Below are 22531 nucleotides of genomic sequence, written 5' to 3'. Positions count from 1 at the left end.
CTAGCACACGTGGCTCGCTCGCATGAGGGTGAAACTCCCCCCTCAATCAGCGAGCGCGCGGGAATGGGCGGCCTGTGATATGGCAAGACTCAGCCATTGCCAATGTGGGCCCTTCCCAGTAAGTGACCGAACAGACGCCTTAGGGCCGCCACCCCGAAACCGTGCGTTGCTGGTACCACCCAGTGGTTTTGTCATATACCGTTTGGAGTCTCATGCCCGTCTCTCGTCTCTTACGTCTAATGCTCACGCTCTTTCCCCTTCTTTTGTTGCTCTGCTGGCAGGCTTAGGCACTTCCTTTCTTTTTTTTCCCGAGCTGGTTTCTCTTTCGTTAACGACGTTAGTCACGCAGTATCCATGAATACCTAGTCTACTTCCTTTCTTTAGCCGCTGCTGGTTACCAGCGAGACCACCTATTTCCTACTAACACCTGTTGTAACTGGAGTTGGCAAGATGGGATCATGGGCGGATTACTTTCCCCAGCTCGAGGCCCGATCGCACTTCAACTTGACTCTGAACACTTCGGCCGCTCGACAAGTTCCCTGGACCCAAAACAACTCGACTAGGACCTTGATCGCGTCGCTACAGCTGCAGCAAGTCCAGACGCTCCGCACAACCCATCTGACCCTCGGAGCCTTCAGTCTTGCATTGGCATTGTTGACGGTCCATCGAATCATCTCAGATGCACGACGAGCAGCAGCTCTCCAGGTCCTACCAAGGAAGAAGTCAGTACGGCGCCCGAGGAACGTAGATCATTACTGACCAAGTTGCAGGAGATTCAACGCCCTCCACAATGTCCACCCCGCCGAAACCTTTCCACTTGCGTTGGCCTCTGGTGCCGTCATACAACAGATTATCTTCGTCTCAGTGCAGGGCACGACCCTTCAAAGTGTATTATCTAGGAACTGTCGAAGCTTAGCAACGATTACATTTCCTAGTAGGTTTCATCTTCTTTAGCCCACCAAAGTACTCTCTGACCATCACAGCCATCTTCCTAGTCGGATTCATCACACTCGTCTTCGGTATTGAGACGCTTATCCGAGCATTTCGGCAAGAACGTTTTGCTCCGCGTGGCAACTGGAACACAATGATATGCATCGCTGTTGTATCGCTCTTGCTGATGCTCACATGGATACCGACTGTTGTATGGCCAATGTCCAACATTTGCTTTGGCAGCCTCATCTGGTTCCCTATGCGATACGACCGTCTGATGCTGTCCATTCTTTCTATCCTCGTCTTCTCCTTGCTGTCTGTGGCAGCACTCGTCAGTATCCAATTAATGAGAACGCCGGGTCTGGATCACAATGAGCGTATTTCAGCCTCACGTATGACCTACTTCTTGATCGTGACTGCGTTAATCTATGTGAGTTTTTACCGCTATTTCACGCCTGCCCCATCTAATGTGCATAGGCTCTTGTAATTCCAGTTGAAGTTCAATCTCTTCGAAGAGAATTCATGGAGGCACTCGCGGCTTCTCGAATCGCCGAAATTTCGCTCTTTTCCTCAGGCATGGTCATCACTTTCTTCCATCTCTTCCTCCGTACAAACGCAACGCGTATGGTCATCCGTCCCATGGATGAGCTGAAAAACCCCGCAAGACACCAACGCCCCAAGATACGATTCTTTGGCCCGAGCGATCTGGAGATGCAGATCAGTGGACCAATGGGACTCCACACAACTCAACGTCTGGATAGCCGGCAGGGTTTGATCGATGTTGGGCCTGAGAAGAACCGCTCGGATATCGACCCTGAGTACTTTGAACGACCAGAACGCGCTTTGACACCATCGTCGGCCAGATCAGGAAGCAGAATCGACCCTACCGAGTGGCCCCTCCCCCCGATGCTTGAGAAGGATGCCATGAATTCGCATGAACGCAAATTGAGCTACTCTTTGTTTCCTACACGAGCTGAAGAAGTACCGCGCCTTCCGGCGACAGTCTACGACCCCAATGCTACACAAGACCCAGCTTCAGTTTCTAAGCTCGCCATGAGGCGCTTCACCCGACGAGGCTCAGTCACCAACGTCAGCGACGCGTTTGACTTTCCTGGTATGCCGAAGCTACCTTTCGCTGACCGACACAAACGCATGGCTAGTACCGATAGCAGTGCAACTGTGCAGATTGGCCTCCGTTTCTCCGTTGCACCTGCCACACTCGCAGCGGGCAAATGCACCCGAGTAGAACGCGATATTCCACCACTACAGCGATCTGCTACCCAGTCAAGTGGAGAGCCTCTAAGTCTCATAATCCCGGGCAGCTCAACCAATGCATCGCCGGCAGAGGGGTCATTCAGACCTAGGGCCAACAGCCCCAACCGAGCACCGGCATTTCCTCTGGCGCCTGTAGCCAATTCGAGCGAATACCTCAAGGCTCAACGCGAAAAGGTACTACAATCCCCGCCACCTCAGTCAGCGGATCCCCTCCTCCACTCTGCACCTCCTACCCAGCCCGCCGTTCCCCCACCAGTTTGTGTAAGCGGACTCCGGATGAACCCCATCACACCTACCTCGTCTGCCGGCTCACCTACAACGGCATCACTACCAAGCACACCTGGATCAGCCAACCTGCTCACAAGGACAATGAGCGGCAACAGCGCGGCGCCATCACCCACGGCACGCATCCCACTTGGCGCAGGCACAATGCAACGAGGAGCCTCACCCACCAAGGGCTGGATCTGAATGTTTCGGCCTGAGCGCTGCATGAAACATGAGGAGGAGCATTGTTTTTCCCTTCTATCTCTAGACCGGGATTTCGGCGACTGCGCCGCTGTATGATTACTAGGATGTATGCAAAGTCTTGGGGCGGATATTTCTCTATTTCTTCTTCTTTGGGATTTTTTTTTCATCTCTCTATCTCTCGCACAAACTTTCCAGGAAGAGAAGGTTGGATCCGGAGGGGGGTTCGCTGCGCCTCTTGGCATTGCCTTGGGCCTGACTCCACAGGCGTTACGGGTTCGGTTTCATGTGGAAACCCATGTTCATGCCTCCGCGACACACGGGCGTCTCGCACAGGCCATGTTGCGTCACTGCACTGCCTGGGGCATTGTATCGCGGGTCTGGATTCTTACACTTGGGCGCTCTCTCCCTCTGGCGGGTATAGAAGCTTGGGCTCCCTTACTACAACTCCTCATTACGTCGGCTCACGATACGAACATTCCTTTACGATATCGACATCTTGTTTTTTCTACACACACACCTGGTGCTGCGCACTATGATCCCAACCCCTCCCCCTATTTCATCTCCTACGGATTGGCACAGTACATCCACTCGTTTTGTTTATTGTTTTCCGCGCAATCACCGGCTGAGTCTTGAGCGAGTCCTCCCTTCCTCCTAACCCCCTAAATCCTATCTTACTTTTTTCAATGTCTCATTTTTTCTTCTCATCTCTCTTGCCCCTTTCCTCTTGTCTCCTTGAAGCTCTTCATTGAGGTCCCTTAATTCACCCCCAATCGCCGAGGAGAGAGATAGAAAAAAGACTCCAAGGGTCCCACCCTTGTTTGGTACATACCAAGTCTTTTTGTGTAGCTATATACTAGTCAAGTGTTATTCTTTCTATTTGCAAAAAGAACTCTAGAAGCAAGAATGAACTTGCCAGCCCCCAGCCTTGTCATATAGCTCAAACCCCACACAGAATATAGAATGAAAAGAAAGAAACTCAAATCTTTGCACCTTCTTGCAATGCAGCATTGTATCCTACACGCATTTTTCTTCCTCGACAAAAAAGGGCGAGTCAGCCTTGGAACTGATTCATGAACTTTGCAAAAATCATATCCCTTCCTTCGCTTGAGTGACTTTCCTATCACATTTAACACAACTCTCAAAAAAAAAACAAGTATATGCAGCAGCCTCACCCCAAATTGAGTCATTCCCCTTTCCCTCCTCCAACTCGACTCCAACCGAACACCCCCCTCCAACACGCCAATGCGAGTTTGAAGCAAAGCAAGGGAAAAAAGAAAAAAAACGGCCCGACTTTGACTTGACTCGATAACATCTCTGCCCTGAAACAAGGAGGATGCAGCAGCGTGAAAGAAAAAGAGGAAGGTAGGACGGCGAGTCGGATTTAATGCAAAAGAGCATTCGTGCATTGCGGGTTAGAAAAGGGAAGGAGGGTAGTCAGACCACTGTGGAAAAAAAAAACAGGAATGATAGAAAAAAAAAGATAGAGAGATAAGGGGAATTTGTCATTTCTTCATTCCAAGCATAGCAGGTCCGTATCAAAACATGCACCCAATCTGGCTCAAGAATGGGAGAGGGAAAAAAAAGGGTTCAAGAATGGTACCCGAACAATGGGTGGAACTATCATACACTTCGTTACATAGCCCTATACGCTATAAACAACAGTCATGATAATGATAACATAACTCATTTCGTCCACCGCTGCCAAAACTTCCACCCAACCTTCTCGCTGCCCTCATCCGGCATACGGAATTTTGTATTCTCCTTGTTCCTCCGCCGTCCCACCCATGCAAACCAAATGACGAGCCCGACAACCATGAAAGCGACGACGAGGAGCGTCTGGAGGGGCTCGGCGAAGACGGCTCTGCTGAGGAGGAAGAGGCTGACGCAGCAGAAGATGATGGGCGTGGTGATCCACGTTTTGTACGGTCGTTCTAGATCTGGTTCGCGGACGCGCAGGACGATGAGGCCGAGAACGGTTTGGAAGTAGAAGGCGTAGCCTGCGACACCGTAGAAGGTGACTAGCGTATCGAAGGAGCCGACAATGATGTAGATGGTCGTGAGAAAGGCGTTTAGCAACATGGCGGAGATAGGGGTGAAGAAGAAGCCTGCATCTTCGTCTGCGAACCAATTTACGAGTTTCTGGGGTATTTTGCTCTTGCTTTGGTTTGCATTGAGGGAGTGTAGGCGGATGGCACGATGGTTTTTGCCTAGGCCTATGTTCCCGAACATGGAGGGGAGATAGCCCTCCTTGCCTGCTGCGTAGACGAGGCGACCGGATGTAAATGTTGTAGCATTGAGCGCGCCGAAACATGAGCCGGAGACGAATAGGGCGAGGATTAGGGCGCCGACGGGACCGAAGACTTGCGAGCCAAAGGCCACGGCAACTGTGTTTGAAGACTCGATGACGGAGGCGGGGAGGACGAGGAAGTAGGAGATGTTGGCGAGGATATAGCAGAGTATGACGAGCGGCAGCGAAGTGTGGATGACGCGGGGAAGGTCGCGAGTGGGATTCTTGAATTCTCCTGTGACATAATTGACCTAGAAATGTTAGTGGATATGAGCAGATGCGCCGAGGTGGTGGTGAACCTACATTGTCCCAGCCATCGAATGCCCACAGCCCGGCATATAGCGCGACGGCCCAGTTACTGACATTCTCGCTCGTGTCTTCGAACCAACCATGATGTTTCCAGTCATCATTGGCCTTGCCTTTGTACGACAGGCCTGTCGCTGCAACCACAATGCCAATTACTGTGACTCCCAATAGGGCGAAGAATTTCAAGAACATAAAGACGTCAGCGCTCCGTGTACCTAGTTTTGTGGAGATACAATTAAGCAGTGTGACAATCACAAGTCCCACCAGAGCCACGCTCTTGTTCAACCATGTGCCCGCATCTACAGCCTCGGCTCCAATGACGGCGCGCACAACGTATTCACCAAAGATGATCGCGATGATGGCTGCCGAACCCGGCTTCAGCACCATGACTGCGCACCATGTGAACAAGAAACCCGCCCACTCGCCAAAGATTTTTGACAGGTAGACTTGGGCGCCACCATTGAGGGGTATAGCGCCTCCTAGCTCCGCATAGCTCGCCGCGCCCGTCCATGCCAATATTCCAGCGACGAGCCAGACCAGCAGGGACGCGCCAGGCGATCCTGCATTCTTGTTGACCTGAGAGGGCGAGGAGAAGATTCCACTCCCTATTATAAGACCGATAACCAGCGACAATCCATTAAGGTATGTCAAGCTTTTGTTCTTCTCTAATGAGCCGCCATTAAGAGCATTAGAGGGATCCAAGGCCGGGTTCGCAGGCGCGCCTAGGGCCGTGTATCCCTGTGCGGTGCTAGACAGAGGAAACAGATTCGGGGCAAAGTCAAAGGCGGAGGACACGCTGTAAGTGCGAGTGCGCCGCGGTCGGCTCGGGTCATGGCCGGCAGGGTTCAGTTCGGACAAGGGATCCTCGTCGTCAAAGGACAGTCTGCGCGAAGAGGGCGCGCCCGAGGAAGAAGATTCGTGAGAGGAACGAGGAGAGGCATGCGAAGACGAGGCGAGCGAGGCCAGTTCGAGTGAATCGCGAGTCGGGGGTGGCAGGTTGGAATAGCGGCCGGCCATGTTGCGAAAGGAAGGTAGAGGGATCGGGAGGGGAAGATACGGACATCTATGCGCTCGCCATGGAGAGTTCGGAGTAATCAGCAAGAGGCAGTGACCAGCAGCCGGTTGTCCAATACTGTAGCTCGCTGGCGAAGCTGCGGTGTATGAATGGCGAAGCGTGCATGCGCAGTCGAAACGACGGAGCTCCTTATGCCGTCATGGGACTAGTTTCCGTGCCGGGCTAGTGGCCCAGGTCCCAAAAAATGCGGAAACTCTTCGCAACTCGGGTGGTGCCGTGCATCTTTTGTATACGGACGGGCAGACCATGTATCCCACGCCCGTATCAAATGCCCAGGTGCCGAGCCGGTAGGAGATGCAAGGCCGACTTTTGCAATCCGTGGGCTGGCAGCGTGCCCTCCGTCGCCCCGCCCTTCACCACTACACGCGTATAACGTCGTCGCGATGGGCGGTCACGCGCAACACCAAGAACAGGGCCGACGATGTGCGCTTGGAGTCGTTGACGGCAAAATGGCAGCCGCATTGGGATGACCTGTCTTCCAAGTGGCACAAACTACGCACTTCGGACCGCGGCAATGCTTATGTGCTGCCAATGTTTCCTTATCCGTCGGGCACCCTTCATCTCGGGCATCTACGAGTATACACCATATCCGATGTCCTGGCTCGCTTCAAGCACATGCAGGGCTACAAGGTCCTGCATCCCATCGGATGGGACGCCTTTGGTCTGCCTGCCGAGAATGCAGCAATCGAGCGGGGAGTCCATCCCGAGAAATGGACGCTGCTCAACATCAAAGCCATGAAGACCCAGATGAAGCAAATGGGTGGTCGATGGGACTGGGACGCTGTATGCAACATCTTTTGGATAGACAGCACAGGAGCTGATCCACTTGTATATAGGAAATACGAACATGCGATCCTGCCTTTTACAAGCACACTCAGCGCATCTTCCTCATGCTCCACGACCGCGGCCTCGCATATCAAGCAGAGTCTCTTGTCAACTACGACCCTGTCGACAAGACGGTCCTTGCCAACGAACAGGTAGATGCCAATGGCTGCTCCTGGCGTTCTGGCGCAAAGGTAGAGAAGGTCATGTTGAAGCAATGGTTTTTGAAAATCAAGGAGTTTCAAGAACCTTTACTAAAAGATTTAGATACTCTTGCAACACATGACAGATGGCCAGAAAAAGTACTAGCTATGCAAAGAAACTGGATCGGCAAGTCGGAAGGTGCAAAACTCTGTTTCGACATCATCTCAACAGGTAGCGATGTGTCTTTTGAGCCTGTTGATGTATTCACAACCAGGGCTGATACCTTGTTTGGGGTACAGTACATTGCTTTGTCTTTGAGTCATCCCGTTGTCCAAAAACTAGCTGCCCAGGACGAGTCCCTTCGCGCATTCATCGAACGAGCAAAGGACCTACCTCCAGACACAAAAGAAGGCTTCCTGCTTCGGAGCATCGTAGCCAGAAACCCATTGGCTCACGTCCGTGGTACTGCTGGACCTACTATTCCTGTTTATGTGGCTCCCTACGTCCTGGATGACTATGGTTCTGGTGCTGTCATGGGTGTACCTGGCCACGATACGCGAGATCACGCATTCTGGCGAGCCAACGTTGGCGATGAGCCCATAAGGTTAGTTGTGTCTACGAAGAAGAACGATCTGCCTACTCCAATTGTACCACGAAGCGGGAAAGATGTACCCGTAACCGAAAGAGGATTTGTTGCTGCTGACATTGAGAATTTTGGCGGCATGCCTTCCAAGCAAGCTGCCCGCGAAGTCGTCCAGGCTATCGTAAGCACTGGCAAACAAGCCGAAATAACAGCAAACTGGCGTCTCCGGGACTGGCTCATAAGTCGCCAACGGTATTGGGGTGCCCCCATTCCCATTATACATTGTGACTCCTGCGGTGCTGTGCCAGTCCCTGAAAAGGACCTTCCCGTCCAACTACCGGATTTACCCGACAGCTTCTTCCAAGGTCGCAAGGGAAACCCACTAGAAGAAGACGAGAATTGGAAAAAGACCTCGTGCCCGCAATGCGGCTCCGCTGCTGAACGCGAAACTGATACCATGGACACTTTTATGGATTCATCCTGGTACTTTTTCAGATTTTTAGATCCTAAGAATGATGACGCTCTGGTCGATCCTGTCAAAGCCAACAGCGGTATGCCAGTGGATTTGTACATTGGTGGAGTGGAACATGCCATCCTACACCTTCTGTACGCTCGCTTCATTTCAAAATTCCTCGCTACGACTTCAACGTGGCCGAAAGGCTATTTGACGAATGGCGAGCCATTCACTCGACTCATCACTCAAGGCATGGTACATGGAGAGACCTTTACCGACCCTGAAAACGGGCGCTTCCTTCGACCAGATGAAGTCGACTTGACGAATCCTTCCAAACCTCTTATCAAAGCCACTGGCCAAACGCCAAACGTGAGCTACGAGAAGATGTCTAAGAGCAAGTACAATGGCGTGGATCCCGGTGCTACAATTGCCAAGTACGGCGCAGATGCAACGCGTGCCCATATGCTCTTCCAAGCACCGGTCGGTGATGTGCTGGAATATGACGAAAAGAAAATTATCGGTGTGCAACGCTGGCTGCATCGAGTCGTGAAGCTAGCGGCTGCTTCCTGGCTACCCGATGACGAAGTCGAAAGTTTTGCTATCCCAAAGAGCATTGATGAGAATCTCTTGTTTATCCTGCAAAACCTCTCACAACTAGAAAATCCAAAAACCGCCTCTCGAGAGACCTTAATCTCTACACTCAAACCAGACGAAGCCCAACTCTGGATCAAAACCCAGCAAACCATTGCCAGCGTCACAGAATCCTTTTCGCAAACCTATTCCCTCAATACCATCATCAGCGACCTAATGACACTCACAAACACCATCTGGGATACTCCTCACGTCTCTCCTACAACATCCTATCTCAAATGGTACTCTGTAGCCCACCTCATCCGCATGCTCGCCCCCATCGCACCAGGAGTAGCAGAAGAATCCTGGCACCTCCTCACCACCTGCATAACCTCCCAAGAGTCCAACACGGACATCCCAACAGTCTTCGCAACAGGGTTTCCGCAAGCCGATCTCGCCATTATCCCGCTCCTAACCACGACCCGCAAATGCGTGGTCCAAGTCGACGGCAAGCGCAAGTTTGAAGCGGACATTGCGAAGCTCCCGGCTTCGGTCAATCCCAAGGATGGCAAGGCTGTAGCGCAGTTTGTACTATCTGAGCTACTTAAGACGGAAGCAGGGAAGGAGTGGTTCGATAGGGAAACGGGCAAGATCTGGAAGGCTAGTCCTTCGCATGAAGCCAGTGACGAATTTGATGGCATAGTACCGCAGGGCTGGAAGGTCATTGCTGTGAACGGTGGTACTCTTTGCAATTTCGTGGCACCGAGGAAGCCGAAGGGGGAGAAGACGGGGTAGGTGTGTATGATAGATGAATTTTTGCGTGTAGGTTAGATGTATAGTATGTTTTGTGCAAGTAGTATTATCTATGGAAAAAAGTGGTTTGATTGACTGTATGAGTAAAGGCTGTTGTGCGATAGTAGTATGCTGAGATATTGGAGGGATTTCCTTGTTTGGATGGTGACTGGTGATATGCAGACCCCCACCATCGCAGGTGTGGGCAGTAGCCGCAATGCTACTTTGCTGGATCAAGCCCAATGTCTTAGGCAATGCGGATAGTCCCAATCCTTTAGTTGATGAGGCCTGGTGCATAGCGAGGATTAACCGACTCTTTCCTAACTGAGACTTACCGACTCTTGATAAAGTTGACGGTCCTGTTTTCTAAGCTACAGTCCAGGTTGCTAGGCGTATAAGTTGAGAAGTGCTACCTATTCAAGAGATTTTGCCTATTAAAGAGGAGACGCAAAAGGTCGAGATGCCATAGCAGCTGAGAGGCCTCCTTAGTTTTTTGTTGGTCACAAATCCTGAAAAAGGTCCTCTGCCTCAGCTGTGCTGGCATCGGAAGAGTTCCAGGGGTTCAAAAAGGTTGAAGGCGCATAACAAGTGTGCATTGTATCAAGCTATGGCTAAGTAAACGTCCAAGGTTACAGTCTACTTATCAAGAAATTGGCGTGAGGGGAAGATCTGACATCTGCCATTGTGTCTTCATGAACCAACTTCAGCTGAGTCCAACTTAGTAGATGTGCTACGGCACCCGAGACTACCAGCTAGACAAAGACCAAAGACCCGATACGCTAAACTCCGAACTGCTTAACCAGTGCACTGGTAGTCGTAGTTCATGCGAGATGCCTCCGTATCCTTCGGAACCCAAATCGTAACCTTTTGTCCACTCGACTCAAGCGTACCTTCGTACTCATCAAAGAACGGGCGCCAGTACACCTGACCGGTGCCCCCCTCACAATCGATGTTGATCGTGACAGCCACAGTGTTGGTCATGGTAGTCTCGAAGCTAGCAGAAACGCCAATCTCTGCACTGATAGCGTCCCATGCGCTTGCACCCAGAGTCAAAGATGAAGTGATGGAGAAGGTCTCCGACTTGGAAGTTGTGACTTCGTAAGCACCAGCGTTGGGAACTTGGGCAACGAAGACGGCGGAGCCGGGCTTGTAGACATTGATTCGCGTGACTACGTCTGAGAAGCGGTCGGCTTGCTGTGTTTCATGCGGTTAGCTCTGTGGATAGGGTGGAAATGTTATATCGAGATACGTACTCGGGTTTCCAATTCATCCGCCTCTGCACCCAAGGTTTGCATCTGAACTTTGTTCTCTTCGGTAGACATCTCCTCATAAACGAGGCTTGCAGGCAGACGGCGCCAATCCGTGTTGAGCCTGATAGCAACCTCGGACCAGGGTTCAGGAGGTGGAGTGGATTGGTAGCCGCCAGTGTCGGAGCTCTTGCACTCGGACTCAATGTTTCTAGCTCTACCGCCCCAGGTCGATGCAGGGTTGCAAATCTCGAAATTTTCGTTGTTGCAGAACGAAATGCGGCAGTTGCCCTCGGTCCAGACACGGCAAGCTCTGGGATTGAGGCAGACGCTCCGGTTTGGATCAACTTCGCCAAAGTACGAGTTGCCATCCATGATGGTGCTGCCTGTGAAACAAAAACGAAATCGATTAGGCTGCGTTCGAACGGTGACAAGATCTGAGAATCAGAAAGAGGGGTAAGAACTTACAATCACCCCAGTTTGGCTGCAGCCTTGACTCGCAAAAGATGCCACCAGTTTGCTCTCCGTCCCAGTCCTCCTGGCGAGCCATGAGACGAGAGGGAGCTGCCATAGCTGGATGAGGGGTCAAAGCCGCAAGCAGCGGCAAGAACGTAAGGTACTGCATCTTCTGATATTCGAAGAGAAGTTTTGCTTGATGATGAAGGAATTGACTGAAGAACTGATTGCTGGCTGTGATGATGACAACTGAACAAACCCATTCGACTCTTTATACTTTCTGACTTCCACTCTGCTTCTCTTTTTCACAACTCTCACATCGAGACCGTTTGTTAGCTCTACCATCCGTGTTTTCCGGTCAAGCGTGTCACTTATTGATTGTCTCAAACAGCATCGTCGTTCTGTATGGCTAGCAGAGCTAGGAATCATGTTCGACGTCACTGTTGAGTTTGGTCGATGGCTGAGATCAATCCTTCGTTTCGTGTCAGGCCAGCACCCAAGCTTTCTGGTGCTACCAAAAAGCCTGAACGGGGAATGATAATGGGGCCAGTTGAGGATCCGATATGCCCTGCCTGACAATAGGGTACACTTACACACAGACAGTGCTTCAAGCGTCTATTCGTGCTTTCCTTATTAAAGAATCAGATATATTTTCCATCTTGAAACAAGAACAGATAGAAGATAGATCAGTTAGTGGCAATAGCAGGCAAATTTTGCAAGTCCTCTACTGTATCTACACCTGTAAAGGAGGAACACTAAATGAACCAGATAGCGGTGCCTCAGTCATTACAGATCCATAACAATAATAACACACAGTATCAAGGCAGTGCATCAACTGGCACGGTAATATGGTGTAGATCCTACGATATTCCTCACGATCTCGATGAAACGGTACGTAAAAGGCTCACAAAAGTCTGTCCCTACGTCATGGGGGCCTAATCCAGAGTGAAATCTGCCAAGGGCCAAGGGCCAAGTATCTCAATCTGTACACACTGAGCCATATTGCCAAGTTAGAATGCCTGTTATTTCCTATTCACATCCTCGATCATAGCAGATATGTGGAGTAATATGCCAAGGTGTACTCTTTTAGTAACAGGCGGGCTCGTTGTGACCATTCACGTCCATTCGCTAGTTCGGGTAACGGCACCTTCCGCGCACCTTGATGGACAGCTAGGGCGTAAGCGAGGCGCCTCCTGATGGAGCCTAACTGAACAGCACCATTCACTGGTTCTCACAGACTGTAGTATGCTTCGCCTCTTCGCCAACCCCGATGGAACACTTCCACGTCATGTGGCATCTGAGATGTGGCTAAGATATACAACAATATGGACGCCCCGTAAGCAGGGAGGAATCCCTACTCAGTGTTCCAGTACTTCATACCATACTACTCCTTTTCTCTGTTATGTTTGTTAAGATGATCAACGTCGTTTTGCTATTCGTAGCACACCTACTATTTTCCACATCGGCTCATGCCCAGGTCTTCAACGACTCATCAGTGCAAAACTGCAGTGGCCCTATCCAAGTCATAGCCCGTGACGATTTTCCTATCAACTCGACCGGCACAGCTCGTTTAGCTCAGGGGTCGGCACGTGAGCCCTGGTATGTCAGTCTTACCATAACCGATAGGCGCGAGCCAGGCATCGTCTATGGCGACAGTATAACCTGGCAACAGTTGGAGGGTTTCCTGAGTGTTCCAAGTTCGTTAGTGGGGAGTCAACAAAACAATCAGACTGAATACTGTATGTTCATGCTTCCACCGCGAGACTCTTCATCGCAGGAGGAAGCTGGAGATTGTACCAGTGTGTTGAGCGACGAGTGCATGAGATCCCTGGTACATAACACCCCGTCCATGTGGGACGGCCGTTGTCATAAACCAAGCGATGTCGAAGAGGCTTGTGGAACACACGTTCCATTGGTATCACGTACGTTCTTTCTAGTTGACTTCTTCCTTACGGGGCATTCTATTTCAACCCACTTGTATACGAACTCTTTCTAACAATGCAAAAGATTCCCCATCAAATTTCTCCAGTACCGATTGCACTTTGACTGGGCTTCCCCATATTGACTTGCCAGAAGGTTATCGAACCTACGGTGATTTGCCTGTGGCTGTGTATGGCGGTGGAAATGATCGCGAGAATTTCGACTTGTATGATAAGAATGTTCGCCAAGTGGTACCTATGCTCTTCACAATCAAGTCTCCAGACGGTACTGTTGAGAACAAGGCAGTTTGTCTAGCTCCAGACAATGTCCTTGAGGGTAGCCGTATTCCAGAATCTACTGCAGCCCGCTCGAGCTCTGCGCATGCATTTGAAGCAGCACTCATGGCGATGGCTGTTGTGTTTCTTCTATCCATAGCTTAGAAGACGAATAGCACAACGTTGCCCCAATTATATGCGCTTCACATCTTTTCTGCCGCAATATTCATGGCTTTTGTAACTTTCTGAGCGATATCGATGCTGTTTACCAATGATGCGTAGAAATGTCTTCGCAGAACTCGTACAAAGCCGACCCCAAGCTCCGCTATCTCCGACCCCTCCGTCGTCATCATCGCGGAACCGATTCCGAGCCCTGCATCATAATCTTCCGAACCCCATCTCACCAAGCACAAACGCACCCAACATCCCGTAGACCTCCAGCCAAAAAAAAAATGGTGTTCGCTCGACTTCCGCGGACGCTGACCCCACGTGCCATCCGCGCCTTCTCAACCACACGCCTGCGCTTCCAATCCTCATCCATACTATACACACCAACATGTCCCTCGCCAACATGCGAATGCGCCTCTGCGCCGAAAGACCTCGACATCGATCGCAAGACACCGCTGCTGAACACAATGGCCCCGTACTCAGAACAAGTCGTGTTCTGCACGGGAAAAGACGATTGGGCCAGCAACATTGAGCAAGAAGAAGGCGAAACGGGCGAGTTCGTCAAAGGACTAAAAGGTGTGATAGGAAAAGGTGCACCGGGATTCGATGTAGGTTCGTTTTGACAATCCTGTACTTTCTCTCCAAAAAACCCCCCGAACAGAAACACTAACAAAATATCTCCAGCCCTTCACAAACGTTCTCATAACCGCCTCCTCCCTCCCCAAAAGCACCGCACCCAACACAACAACAGCCCTCCTCTTCCCTAGTTTCAAGCGTATCCAAAACCTCCCACACACCCATACTTCCCTCTCCGACTTCGCAACCGCATACCTCAAAGCCAAAACCCTCCACCCCATGCACGCCAACCTGTCCGCAGCACAAAAAGCCAACCTAACCCGCGACGAATCAAAAGCAGCATCCCTCCCAGAAGCTCAGGAAATAACAACCCCCACAATCTTCATCTGCGGTCACGGCGGCCGCGACCAGCGCTGCGGCATCCTCGGCCCACTTTTGCAATCCGCATTTCGCAGCGAATTCCAGCGCAGAGGGCTAGATGCAGATGTGGGACTCATAAGTCACATTGGGGGCCACAAGTACGCGGGAAACGTCATCATGTATGTCCCGCCGAGTATGCAAGGGAATAATGAGCTTGGTGGGGCGGGTGTGTGGTATGGACGTGTGGGACCGGAGCATGTTGAGGGGTTGGTGGAGGAGACGTTTGTCAGAGGAAGAGTTGTCACCGAGTTGCTGAGGGGTGGTGTTATGCAGGATGGACGGAATATCGGGAGAATGGTTGAGGCGCAGATGAAGAGGGATAGTGGGGAGGAAGATGAGGGCGTGTTGAAGTTGAAGGCTAGAGCAAGGGGGTAGACGTGCTGGTGTGAATGTAGATGGTTGTCAGATTATTGTATAGAAACGATACACTCTGTAGAACATCAAAATAGAGACTTATCTGTGTATTACTGAATGCTTAAATTACCCTGATCTAGCCAAATACTGCAAAAACAAATTTTCTTGTTTCTCCGATAACTCAGAGATCGTTTTTCAGTCCGAAGATACAACCAACCAAAAAGAAAAACGGTTTACTTCAAACATCTATGAGAGAGAAGAATGAAGAAGAGCAAAAAAAGAAAACGTACAAGCCCGACGTGGGGGTCGAACCCACAACCTTGAGATGTACTGAGTAATCGTGTCTGTTAGACCGTGAAAGACTAAGAGTCTCACGCTCTACCGATTGAGCTAGCCGGGCTATTGCTGTTTCGATGGATAAACTTGAAACTGGAACGAATATCACGGTATTGTTCTCAAATCACGGGAACCATGCGATAATGGTTCTCCCGTTGTTCAATGTCGAATGACGCCGGTATTGGCGGAAGAGAAATTTTCGTTCCGCGGTTCAACGATTACTAGCCCCGCCCACTCACGTCACCTAACGTCCACGTAAAATATAGCGTGAACCAGCACAACGGTACGATTTCTACGCCGGCACCATGCACATTGCTTTCTACTGCATCACATCCAAGAATGTGTCCCTGAAAAGAGATGGTATCATTTCATCGCATATCTATTCGCTCTATAATAAATGCCGCTAATCATTCTGGCTAGTATCGCTTATCTATCATCAAGCAGTCTACAAAGTGCTCTCAAGCGCAAGGACCTGGTTATTCATTAGCATGGTGTACTTGTAGAGAGGATGAGAGATGCGACTTACAATGGCAGTCCTGCTGGGAATGTAAACTTGCAAAAAGTTCTTTCTGTTGTTCCAGGCGAAGGGAGTGGTGAAGAACCTAGTTGATTCATCCACATTTCCGTGGCCACCATAGATCTTGCTATCGGTGCTCAGTACAATCCTGTAGGTGCCCTCCTGCTCCACACCAACACGGTAGTCTGTGAAGCTGTTCTGAGGATGGAAGTTGAAGATCCACAGCAGCCCAGCGCGCTCAAATACAATGACCTTGTCGCCTTCGTGCTTGAGACTGACATAGGCTTGTGGCGAGTGGAGCCAGCCGTACTTCTCCTCGGTCCACTGCATCTTACTGTCAAAGTCGTTCAGGAACTTGTAACGGAGGAGTTCGTCATCTGGGAGGTTGAATTGACGGCGAGCATAGTGGAAGCTGTTGTTGTTGCCTTCACGGGGGAAGTCCAGCCACTCTGGGTGACCAAACTCATTGCCTTCAAAGTTGAGATAACCTTCGCCTCCGAGACCATGAGTGATCAATCGGATCATCTTGTGCAGCGACAGACCCCTGTCAATCACAGGTGTCAACTCGGTGAGCGTTGACATGTTGGTATACATCTGTGCATCGCAGAGCCAGAAGAGAAGTGTCTTGTCTCCCACAAGTCTGTATTGTGTTAGCATACATTTGTAAGTATGTTGAAGTTGACTTACGCTTGGTCGTGGCTCTCGGCATAGGCAATGGTCTTCTCGCCATGACGTCGGTTTGTCAGAGTGAAGACAAGGGCGCCCATGTCCCAGTCAATGTCCTGCTTCTCCTTCAACCACTTGATGTAAAGGTCTGGTACGGCCATGGCTAATCTGTAGTCGAACCCTATGCCACCTAGAGAGAGTGACACACAGAGACCAGGCATACCAGAGACGTCTTCGGCAATCGTGATGGAGTCAGGGTAAAGGGTGTGCAATAGCTCGTTTGCAAGCATCAGATAGACGACTGCCTCTTCGTCTACCGAGTCGCCAAAGTACTCGTGGTAGCCACCAGAGAAGCCCCTGTAAGGGTGTCAGTGTATACAGGAATAGGAAAACTGGCAATACTTACGTTCCGATACCGTGATGGGTGTACAGCATACTGGTGACTCCATCGAATCGGAAACCATCAAAACGGTACTCCTCCATCCAGAAGCGCAAGTTGCTGAGAAGGAAGCGCAGCACCTCATGGTGGCCATAGTTGAACAGTCTGCTGTCCCATAGGTCGTGTCGTCCCTTTGGACCGGAATGGAAGTAAAGATGGTCACTGCCGTCAAACATGTTCAGGCCATCAAGTACGTTCTTGGATGCGTGGCTGTGCACCATATCCAACAACACGGTGATGCCCATGCCGTGTGCAGTGTCAATGAGCTCTTTGAGGTCGTCTGGGAGACCATATCTGCTGCTCGCAGCAAAGAAGCTGTTGATCTGGTATCCGAAACTGGCGTAGTAGGCATGCTCCATGACTGCCATCAACTGTATAGTGTTGTATCCCAGGCGCTGGATTCGTGGGAGAATATTTTGTGTAAACTCCTTGTATGTAGCAACCTTTGGCTCGGGCGAGGATATACCAACGTGAGCCTCGTAGATTCGCGCACTCTTGGGCTTTGGTGGGCGCTGGTTCTTCCATACATACTTCTGGGGAGGGTTCCAGAAGCGCGCATCGTATACGGGGGAGACGCTGAGGTCTTGGGTTACTCTGGTGATCCAGGCAGGGAGGCGCTCCTGGCGGGCGTGGTCATTGGGGGTTACAAATGAGACCTAGTTGTTTCTGTCAGTTGTGCGTTGGGCTGAGGATGCATAACCAATGTACCTTGATCTTGGAATCGTGAGGGATGGCAGGCTGGCCGTCCTTGTTAGGAAGCGTCACCTCGAAGACACCGAAGTCGTTCTTGGTCATGGGTGTCGCATCGCGGTCCCAGTTGTTGAAGTCGCCAATGAGGTAGGCACGCAGGGCATTGGGAGCCCATTCGCGGTATACGACATCGCCATTGGGCTGGACATTGAAGCCGAATTTTTCGAAACCCTGCAAGCGCCGTCAGTGACTGCGTGGCAGCGAGATGAACAAACTACGCACCCGCGAGAACTTTTCCAGGCCACCCTCTGTCTCGTCAATTGTCTTGATCCATTTCTGGGCCTTTGAGAAGCGGCTCTTGAGGGAGTCTTTGAAGGGCTCTAGATAGCCGTCGAGTTGGATGATGCCTGTGGATAGCCGTCAGATCAGTCAATTGCGCGGGGCATTGGCAGGGGCAGCGCGTACCGGTTCCATCATTGGGTATCTTGCCCGGTGCATCGCTCGTCGTCGAGTTTGCTGCAGCTTGGTTGAGCTCCATCGTGTGTGAGGTGGGATGGGGCGTTGTCAGGCGCGCAAAGTATCCAGGGAGGGGTTTGCTATGAAGGGCAAGACAGCGACAACGGACAGAGCAATTGCGCAGCTATTTAAAAGAGCAATGGCAAAAAACGAGGCTCATAGGCTATCTGCAGGAGAAATCATTTCCTTTTTGCGGGGTCATTAACCCGCTTCCAGCGCAGGGCAGGACTCAACGAAAGGGCGTTGACCCAACGACACAACGTCATAGCTCGCTGGCGGCTGGATGGGGCATCGCGCCCCCGCCACCTGTCCCAACAGTAGACATAGCATAATGCCCAGCGAGATGAGCGCACAATTCTCCGCTACTACTAACACTACTATAACACTACTGAAGGCGGGCGGAGGGGCGAGGGGCGAGGGCTAACTGCAACAGGCGTCGCGGAGGGCGTTGGCGGCTATGTTTCCACTGCGCGGCAACGAGTCCCTTATCGGCATCGGCTGCCGTGGGGAGCTTCCCCCGCATCTCAGCTCGACGTGGGGACACAAGCTCGCGGCTCAACCACGGTAACTGTCGCAGCCGCCTTGGGGCTATTGAATAGCGCTCGTGACTTCTGCTCTCTGTTCCAACTATATATACATAGACTCCTGTCATGTGAAGCCCTCGGCATGCCCTTCTCAGTCACGATGCTACTTTCCAGGCCGCTCCAGCGCGCCCTCCCCGCTGCTGTCTCGCCACAGGCACGCGCCTCCTACCTTGCTCTCTACAGCATCTCGCGCGCCACCCGCCTGCCACTGTCCCTGCCGTTGTCACATACCCGCAAGTCGTCGAGGTTTCATCGATCCGACTTTAGCGGCCAGGGCTTCTCTTCTTTCTACGAGCCAGACCAGCCAACCCGGGGCCCGCTGGGCGGCGCAAGCAGTGTAGGTGCCGGGGTCATCACGCCCAAGGTCCTGCGCCAGCATCTCGACCAATTCGTTGTCGACCAGGATCGCGCAAAGATAGTCCTGAGCGTGGCGGTCCATGAGCACCATCTGCGCATACAGGAGCTCAAGCGACAGCAGCAGGAGCAGGCGAGGTTGGAGGCCCAGGCCCAGAGGAGGGCGTCCGTCTTCCGCCATCCTGTAGAAGGTACACTACACCGAACCTTCACCTTGGCTCTGCTACCAACCTGATCACGCGACTAATAAATACAGTAGACGAGTTTCCGGGCCAGCAGTCTACCGTAGAATTGCACAATCATAATGACCCCCAATCCTTCAGCGAAGCCCCAGCCTATCGGCCGGCGTCGGACTCCCCGGCAGACCCTGACTCGTTAATTGACAACAGCGAACACCAGCTGCTGATAGAAAAGTCCAATGTGCTCATACTCGGTCCAACAGGTGTTGGCAAAACGCTCATGTGCAAGACACTGGCAAAGACACTGGGCCTGCCCATTTCCATGTCTGACTGCACCACCTTCACACAAGCTGGATACATTGGTGATGATGTGGAATCATGTGTAGCTCGTTTGTTCTCTGCTGCAAACTATGACATTGAAGCGACAGAGCATGGCATCATAGTACTGGATGAGATTGACAAGATTGCTGGCACAAAGATATCATACGGCAAGGACGTTGGTGGAGAGGGGGTCCAACAAGCCCTCCTCAAGATCATTGAGGGTACTACTGTGCAGGTGCAAGCCAAGCCAGAGAAGAGTGCCAACAGACCCGGTGGCACTGGTAGAATGGACACGCCTCAACCTCCTGGTCCAGGAGCAAGCAAGGGCGAGGTCTTCAACATCCGAACTGACAACATTCTCTTCATATGTACCGGCGCATTCTCGAACCTCCACAAGATCATCCTCGACCGGAAATCTAAAAGTGGCATGGGCTTCGGGGCGTCAATACGGTCATCCAGCGCACATGCGGCTGCTGATGGTACCATGTTGAGAGGTCCAGAGGCCGAGTTGTTCAAAAAGGACGCTCCCTTCTTTGTTCCACCAAAGTCAGAAGTGCCAAACCCCTTTGGCATCAGACAAGTCGTAAAGGAAGACAAGGTCAATGTGCTTGATCATGTGCAACCAGAAGACTTGCAGAAATTCGGCATGATACCTGAACTTATTGGCAGAATACCCACCGTTTGTGCGGTGGCAGCTCTAGACGAAGACGCCCTGGTTCGTGTACTCACTGAGCCCAAGGACAGCCTCATCCGGCAGGAGGAGCACAAGTCGTATCTTAGGAATATTGAGCTGCGCTTCACCACAGGAGCTCTGCGGGAAATTGCACGCAAAGCCAGCAAGATGGGTACTGGTGCTCGTGGGTTGCGACACATTGTTGATCAGCTTCTCCTACAAGCCAAGTACGAGACACCTGGTATGTATCGCTGCTGAACTGAGAACCAAGGGTAAATCGCTAACAAGACAACAGGATCAAGCGTCAAGCACATCCTCGTAACGCAAGACGTCGCCCTCCTCAAGCGCGCACCACTATACTTCCACCGAGGCCAATCCGCCGCCTTTGAAGCCACGCACGCACAAGAAGAAGAGAAATGGGAGGAAGAGCTTCGTCGCCACGAAGACCCATCGATCCTCATGGTCAACAACTTCCAAGAGTACAGGAAAGCTGGTGCTGCAGGCTTTTAGCCTATGCGAAACCACATGGGCTTTGTGTCACCCACCCGTTTGCATCTGCCGTGCATGGCGCATCTTTGGAACCATGCATGCTGTTATAGTCGATCTGCCTTCCCTCCGATAAGACCCAGACGGCTTCGGCCCGTTGCCAGCGCTCCGGGGTAAGGAAGAGCCAAGCGTTTCGGCTTCGTGAGTGGTGTGTGTGGTGAGTCGTTGTAGTCAGTCGCCATACCTTCTCCATTACGGTTTTTAGCATGGCTTTCAGTAGTCTTGTGATGGTCCTTTTTTCGCATTTTTATTTTCATGTCGATTTTTTTCATTGGATGGGCTTTTTTTGGCAAAGCTTTTTTTCCATGCCGTTATGTATCAACGAGTCCCTTGTTTGCATTGGTGGATACCGAAATCGTTTTGGAATTCAGCTACTAGGAGTTACTTTATTCTGCCCGGTCAGATATGAGTTATGGGAAAGTTTATCTGATGAATATATGGATATACATATTACACACACCAGGTTCACCCTCTGTTATCAATTCTTGAAGCCCCGTTCTCTCTCTTCATCTAATACCTTCGCCGTCCCTCCCTCCCGTCTTACCCTCTTCCACCCTTATCCACACTCGCCGTCCCTCCCCGTCTTACCCTCTCCCCCCTTTACTACAACCGCTTGTCTCGATTCCCCCAGGAAAGTTCCAACTCAATCAAATCCGGCAACTACATGCCCCCCGATATCTCACTTCCCTAAAAACTTACGTCACTCACGCATGTGCATACTCACATCCCCAAACCCTAACCTTCTTCCCCCCGCAGAAACAAAAGTCCCCATCAAGCACAAATCTCCGATCATACATACATTCATAACAGAAAAGCTGCGGTCATACATACATACATGCAGACATAGCCATCTGCAACCTATACAGGTTACTCACACCGATCGGTACTTCCCGCGGATGTACCCCTTCAAACTCTAATTTCCCCCCCCCCTCCCTTTTGCGCAGCCCAATCACTTTCAAGCGCAAACTGGGAAGGCATTCGCCTCATTTCGCAACGACGACGTACGCGAAAAAAGTTGGCATTATGGCGGTGGGAGAGGGGGGGGGGAAAGGTTGAGGGAAAAAAACGCGTAATAAGCCCAGATCATGTGATAGACAATACATGAAGTGGCGGGGGAAAAGGCAGAGAGAGGGGTAAAAGGGAGGGGGTGGGCAGCGAGCACAAAAAAACGACGCTTATGTAGCTAAGAGGGCGGTGTTGGGAAGGGGGGGCTAGAGTTTGCACGTGTGTATATTTCAGATAGTTCTTGTGTGCGGGCAAGGGCGAAAGGATGAAAGGGGGGAAAGTACTAATAAGTGAGGAGAGAGTTAGTTTGATAAAAGTATATTGCTTAACATTTCTTCTTTCCTTCATTCTTCAAGGTTGGGTATATATACACGCAAGTTAAGGTGTGCGGGAAGAGGAATGATAAAGAAGTGAAGAAGCATACATTATAGTCTACATACAAGGGAAAACGAACAGTGAAAAAGATGGCCCTTGTTGGGTCGATAGTAAAGTAAAGGCAGCGTGAAACGGAAGAGTCCGGGAAGGCGAAAAATAACGGAGGGGGGGGGGGTATCGTCTTACTGAATCGACTGACTAAAAAAAC

At 51.2% G+C, this 22531-nt stretch overlaps 6 protein-coding genes across 6 annotated transcripts; 3 read left to right on the top strand and 3 right to left on the bottom strand.

Moving 5' to 3' along the window:
• Window positions 1-450: 450 nt before the first annotated feature.
• On the top strand, window positions 451-2673 carry COCVIDRAFT_25340 (hypothetical protein; the record flags this gene model as incomplete). Its single annotated transcript, XM_014702561.1, has 4 exons — window positions 451-722; window positions 771-934; window positions 984-1360; window positions 1408-2673. 4 exons carry the CDS (start codon window positions 451-453, stop codon window positions 2671-2673), a joined length of 2079 nt encoding a protein of 692 aa, XP_014558047.1.
• Window positions 2674-4356: 1683 nt separating this feature from the next.
• On the bottom strand, window positions 4357-6283 carry COCVIDRAFT_95462 (hypothetical protein; the record flags this gene model as incomplete). Its single annotated transcript, XM_014702580.1, has 2 exons — window positions 4357-5211; window positions 5264-6283. The coding sequence occupies 2 exons, from the start codon at window positions 6281-6283 to the stop codon at window positions 4357-4359; spliced, it is 1875 nt and encodes a 624-aa protein (XP_014558066.1).
• A 352-nt stretch (window positions 6284-6635) lies between these two features.
• COCVIDRAFT_95469 (hypothetical protein) lies at window positions 6636-15143 on the top strand (the record flags this gene model as incomplete). Its single annotated transcript, XM_014702579.1, has 4 exons — window positions 6636-7124; window positions 7178-9705; window positions 14038-14380; window positions 14457-15143. 4 exons carry the CDS (start codon window positions 6636-6638, stop codon window positions 15141-15143), a joined length of 4047 nt encoding a protein of 1348 aa, XP_014558065.1.
• A 217-nt stretch (window positions 15144-15360) lies between these two features.
• Window positions 15361-15519, bottom strand: COCVIDRAFT_95500 (hypothetical protein; the record flags this gene model as incomplete). Its single annotated transcript, XM_014702578.1, has 1 exon — window positions 15361-15519. A coding segment is annotated over one exon (159 nt), but the record flags the coding sequence as incomplete, so codon positions are not given.
• A 384-nt stretch (window positions 15520-15903) lies between these two features.
• On the bottom strand, window positions 15904-18308 carry COCVIDRAFT_25334 (glycoside hydrolase family 13 protein; the record flags this gene model as incomplete). Its single annotated transcript, XM_014702560.1, has 7 exons — window positions 15904-15930; window positions 15985-16615; window positions 16663-16998; window positions 17048-17736; window positions 17789-18001; window positions 18053-18177; window positions 18236-18308. The coding sequence occupies 7 exons, from the start codon at window positions 18306-18308 to the stop codon at window positions 15904-15906; spliced, it is 2094 nt and encodes a 697-aa protein (XP_014558046.1).
• A 644-nt stretch (window positions 18309-18952) lies between these two features.
• Window positions 18953-20907, top strand: COCVIDRAFT_95402 (hypothetical protein; the record flags this gene model as incomplete). The annotated part of the gene is made up of 3 exons (XM_014702577.1): window positions 18953-19415; window positions 19481-20638; window positions 20693-20907. The coding sequence occupies 3 exons, from the start codon at window positions 18953-18955 to the stop codon at window positions 20905-20907; spliced, it is 1836 nt and encodes a 611-aa protein (XP_014558063.1).
• Window positions 20908-22531: the final 1624 nt, after the last annotated feature.

This window comes from Bipolaris victoriae (genome assembly GCF_000527765.1).
Source record: "Bipolaris victoriae FI3 unplaced genomic scaffold scaffold_29, whole genome shotgun sequence".
Classification (NCBI taxonomy): Eukaryota; Fungi; Ascomycota; class Dothideomycetes; order Pleosporales; family Pleosporaceae; genus Bipolaris; species Bipolaris victoriae.
Note: the sequence above shows the minus strand (reverse complement) of the source record. Positions and strands in the feature narration are given on the sequence as shown.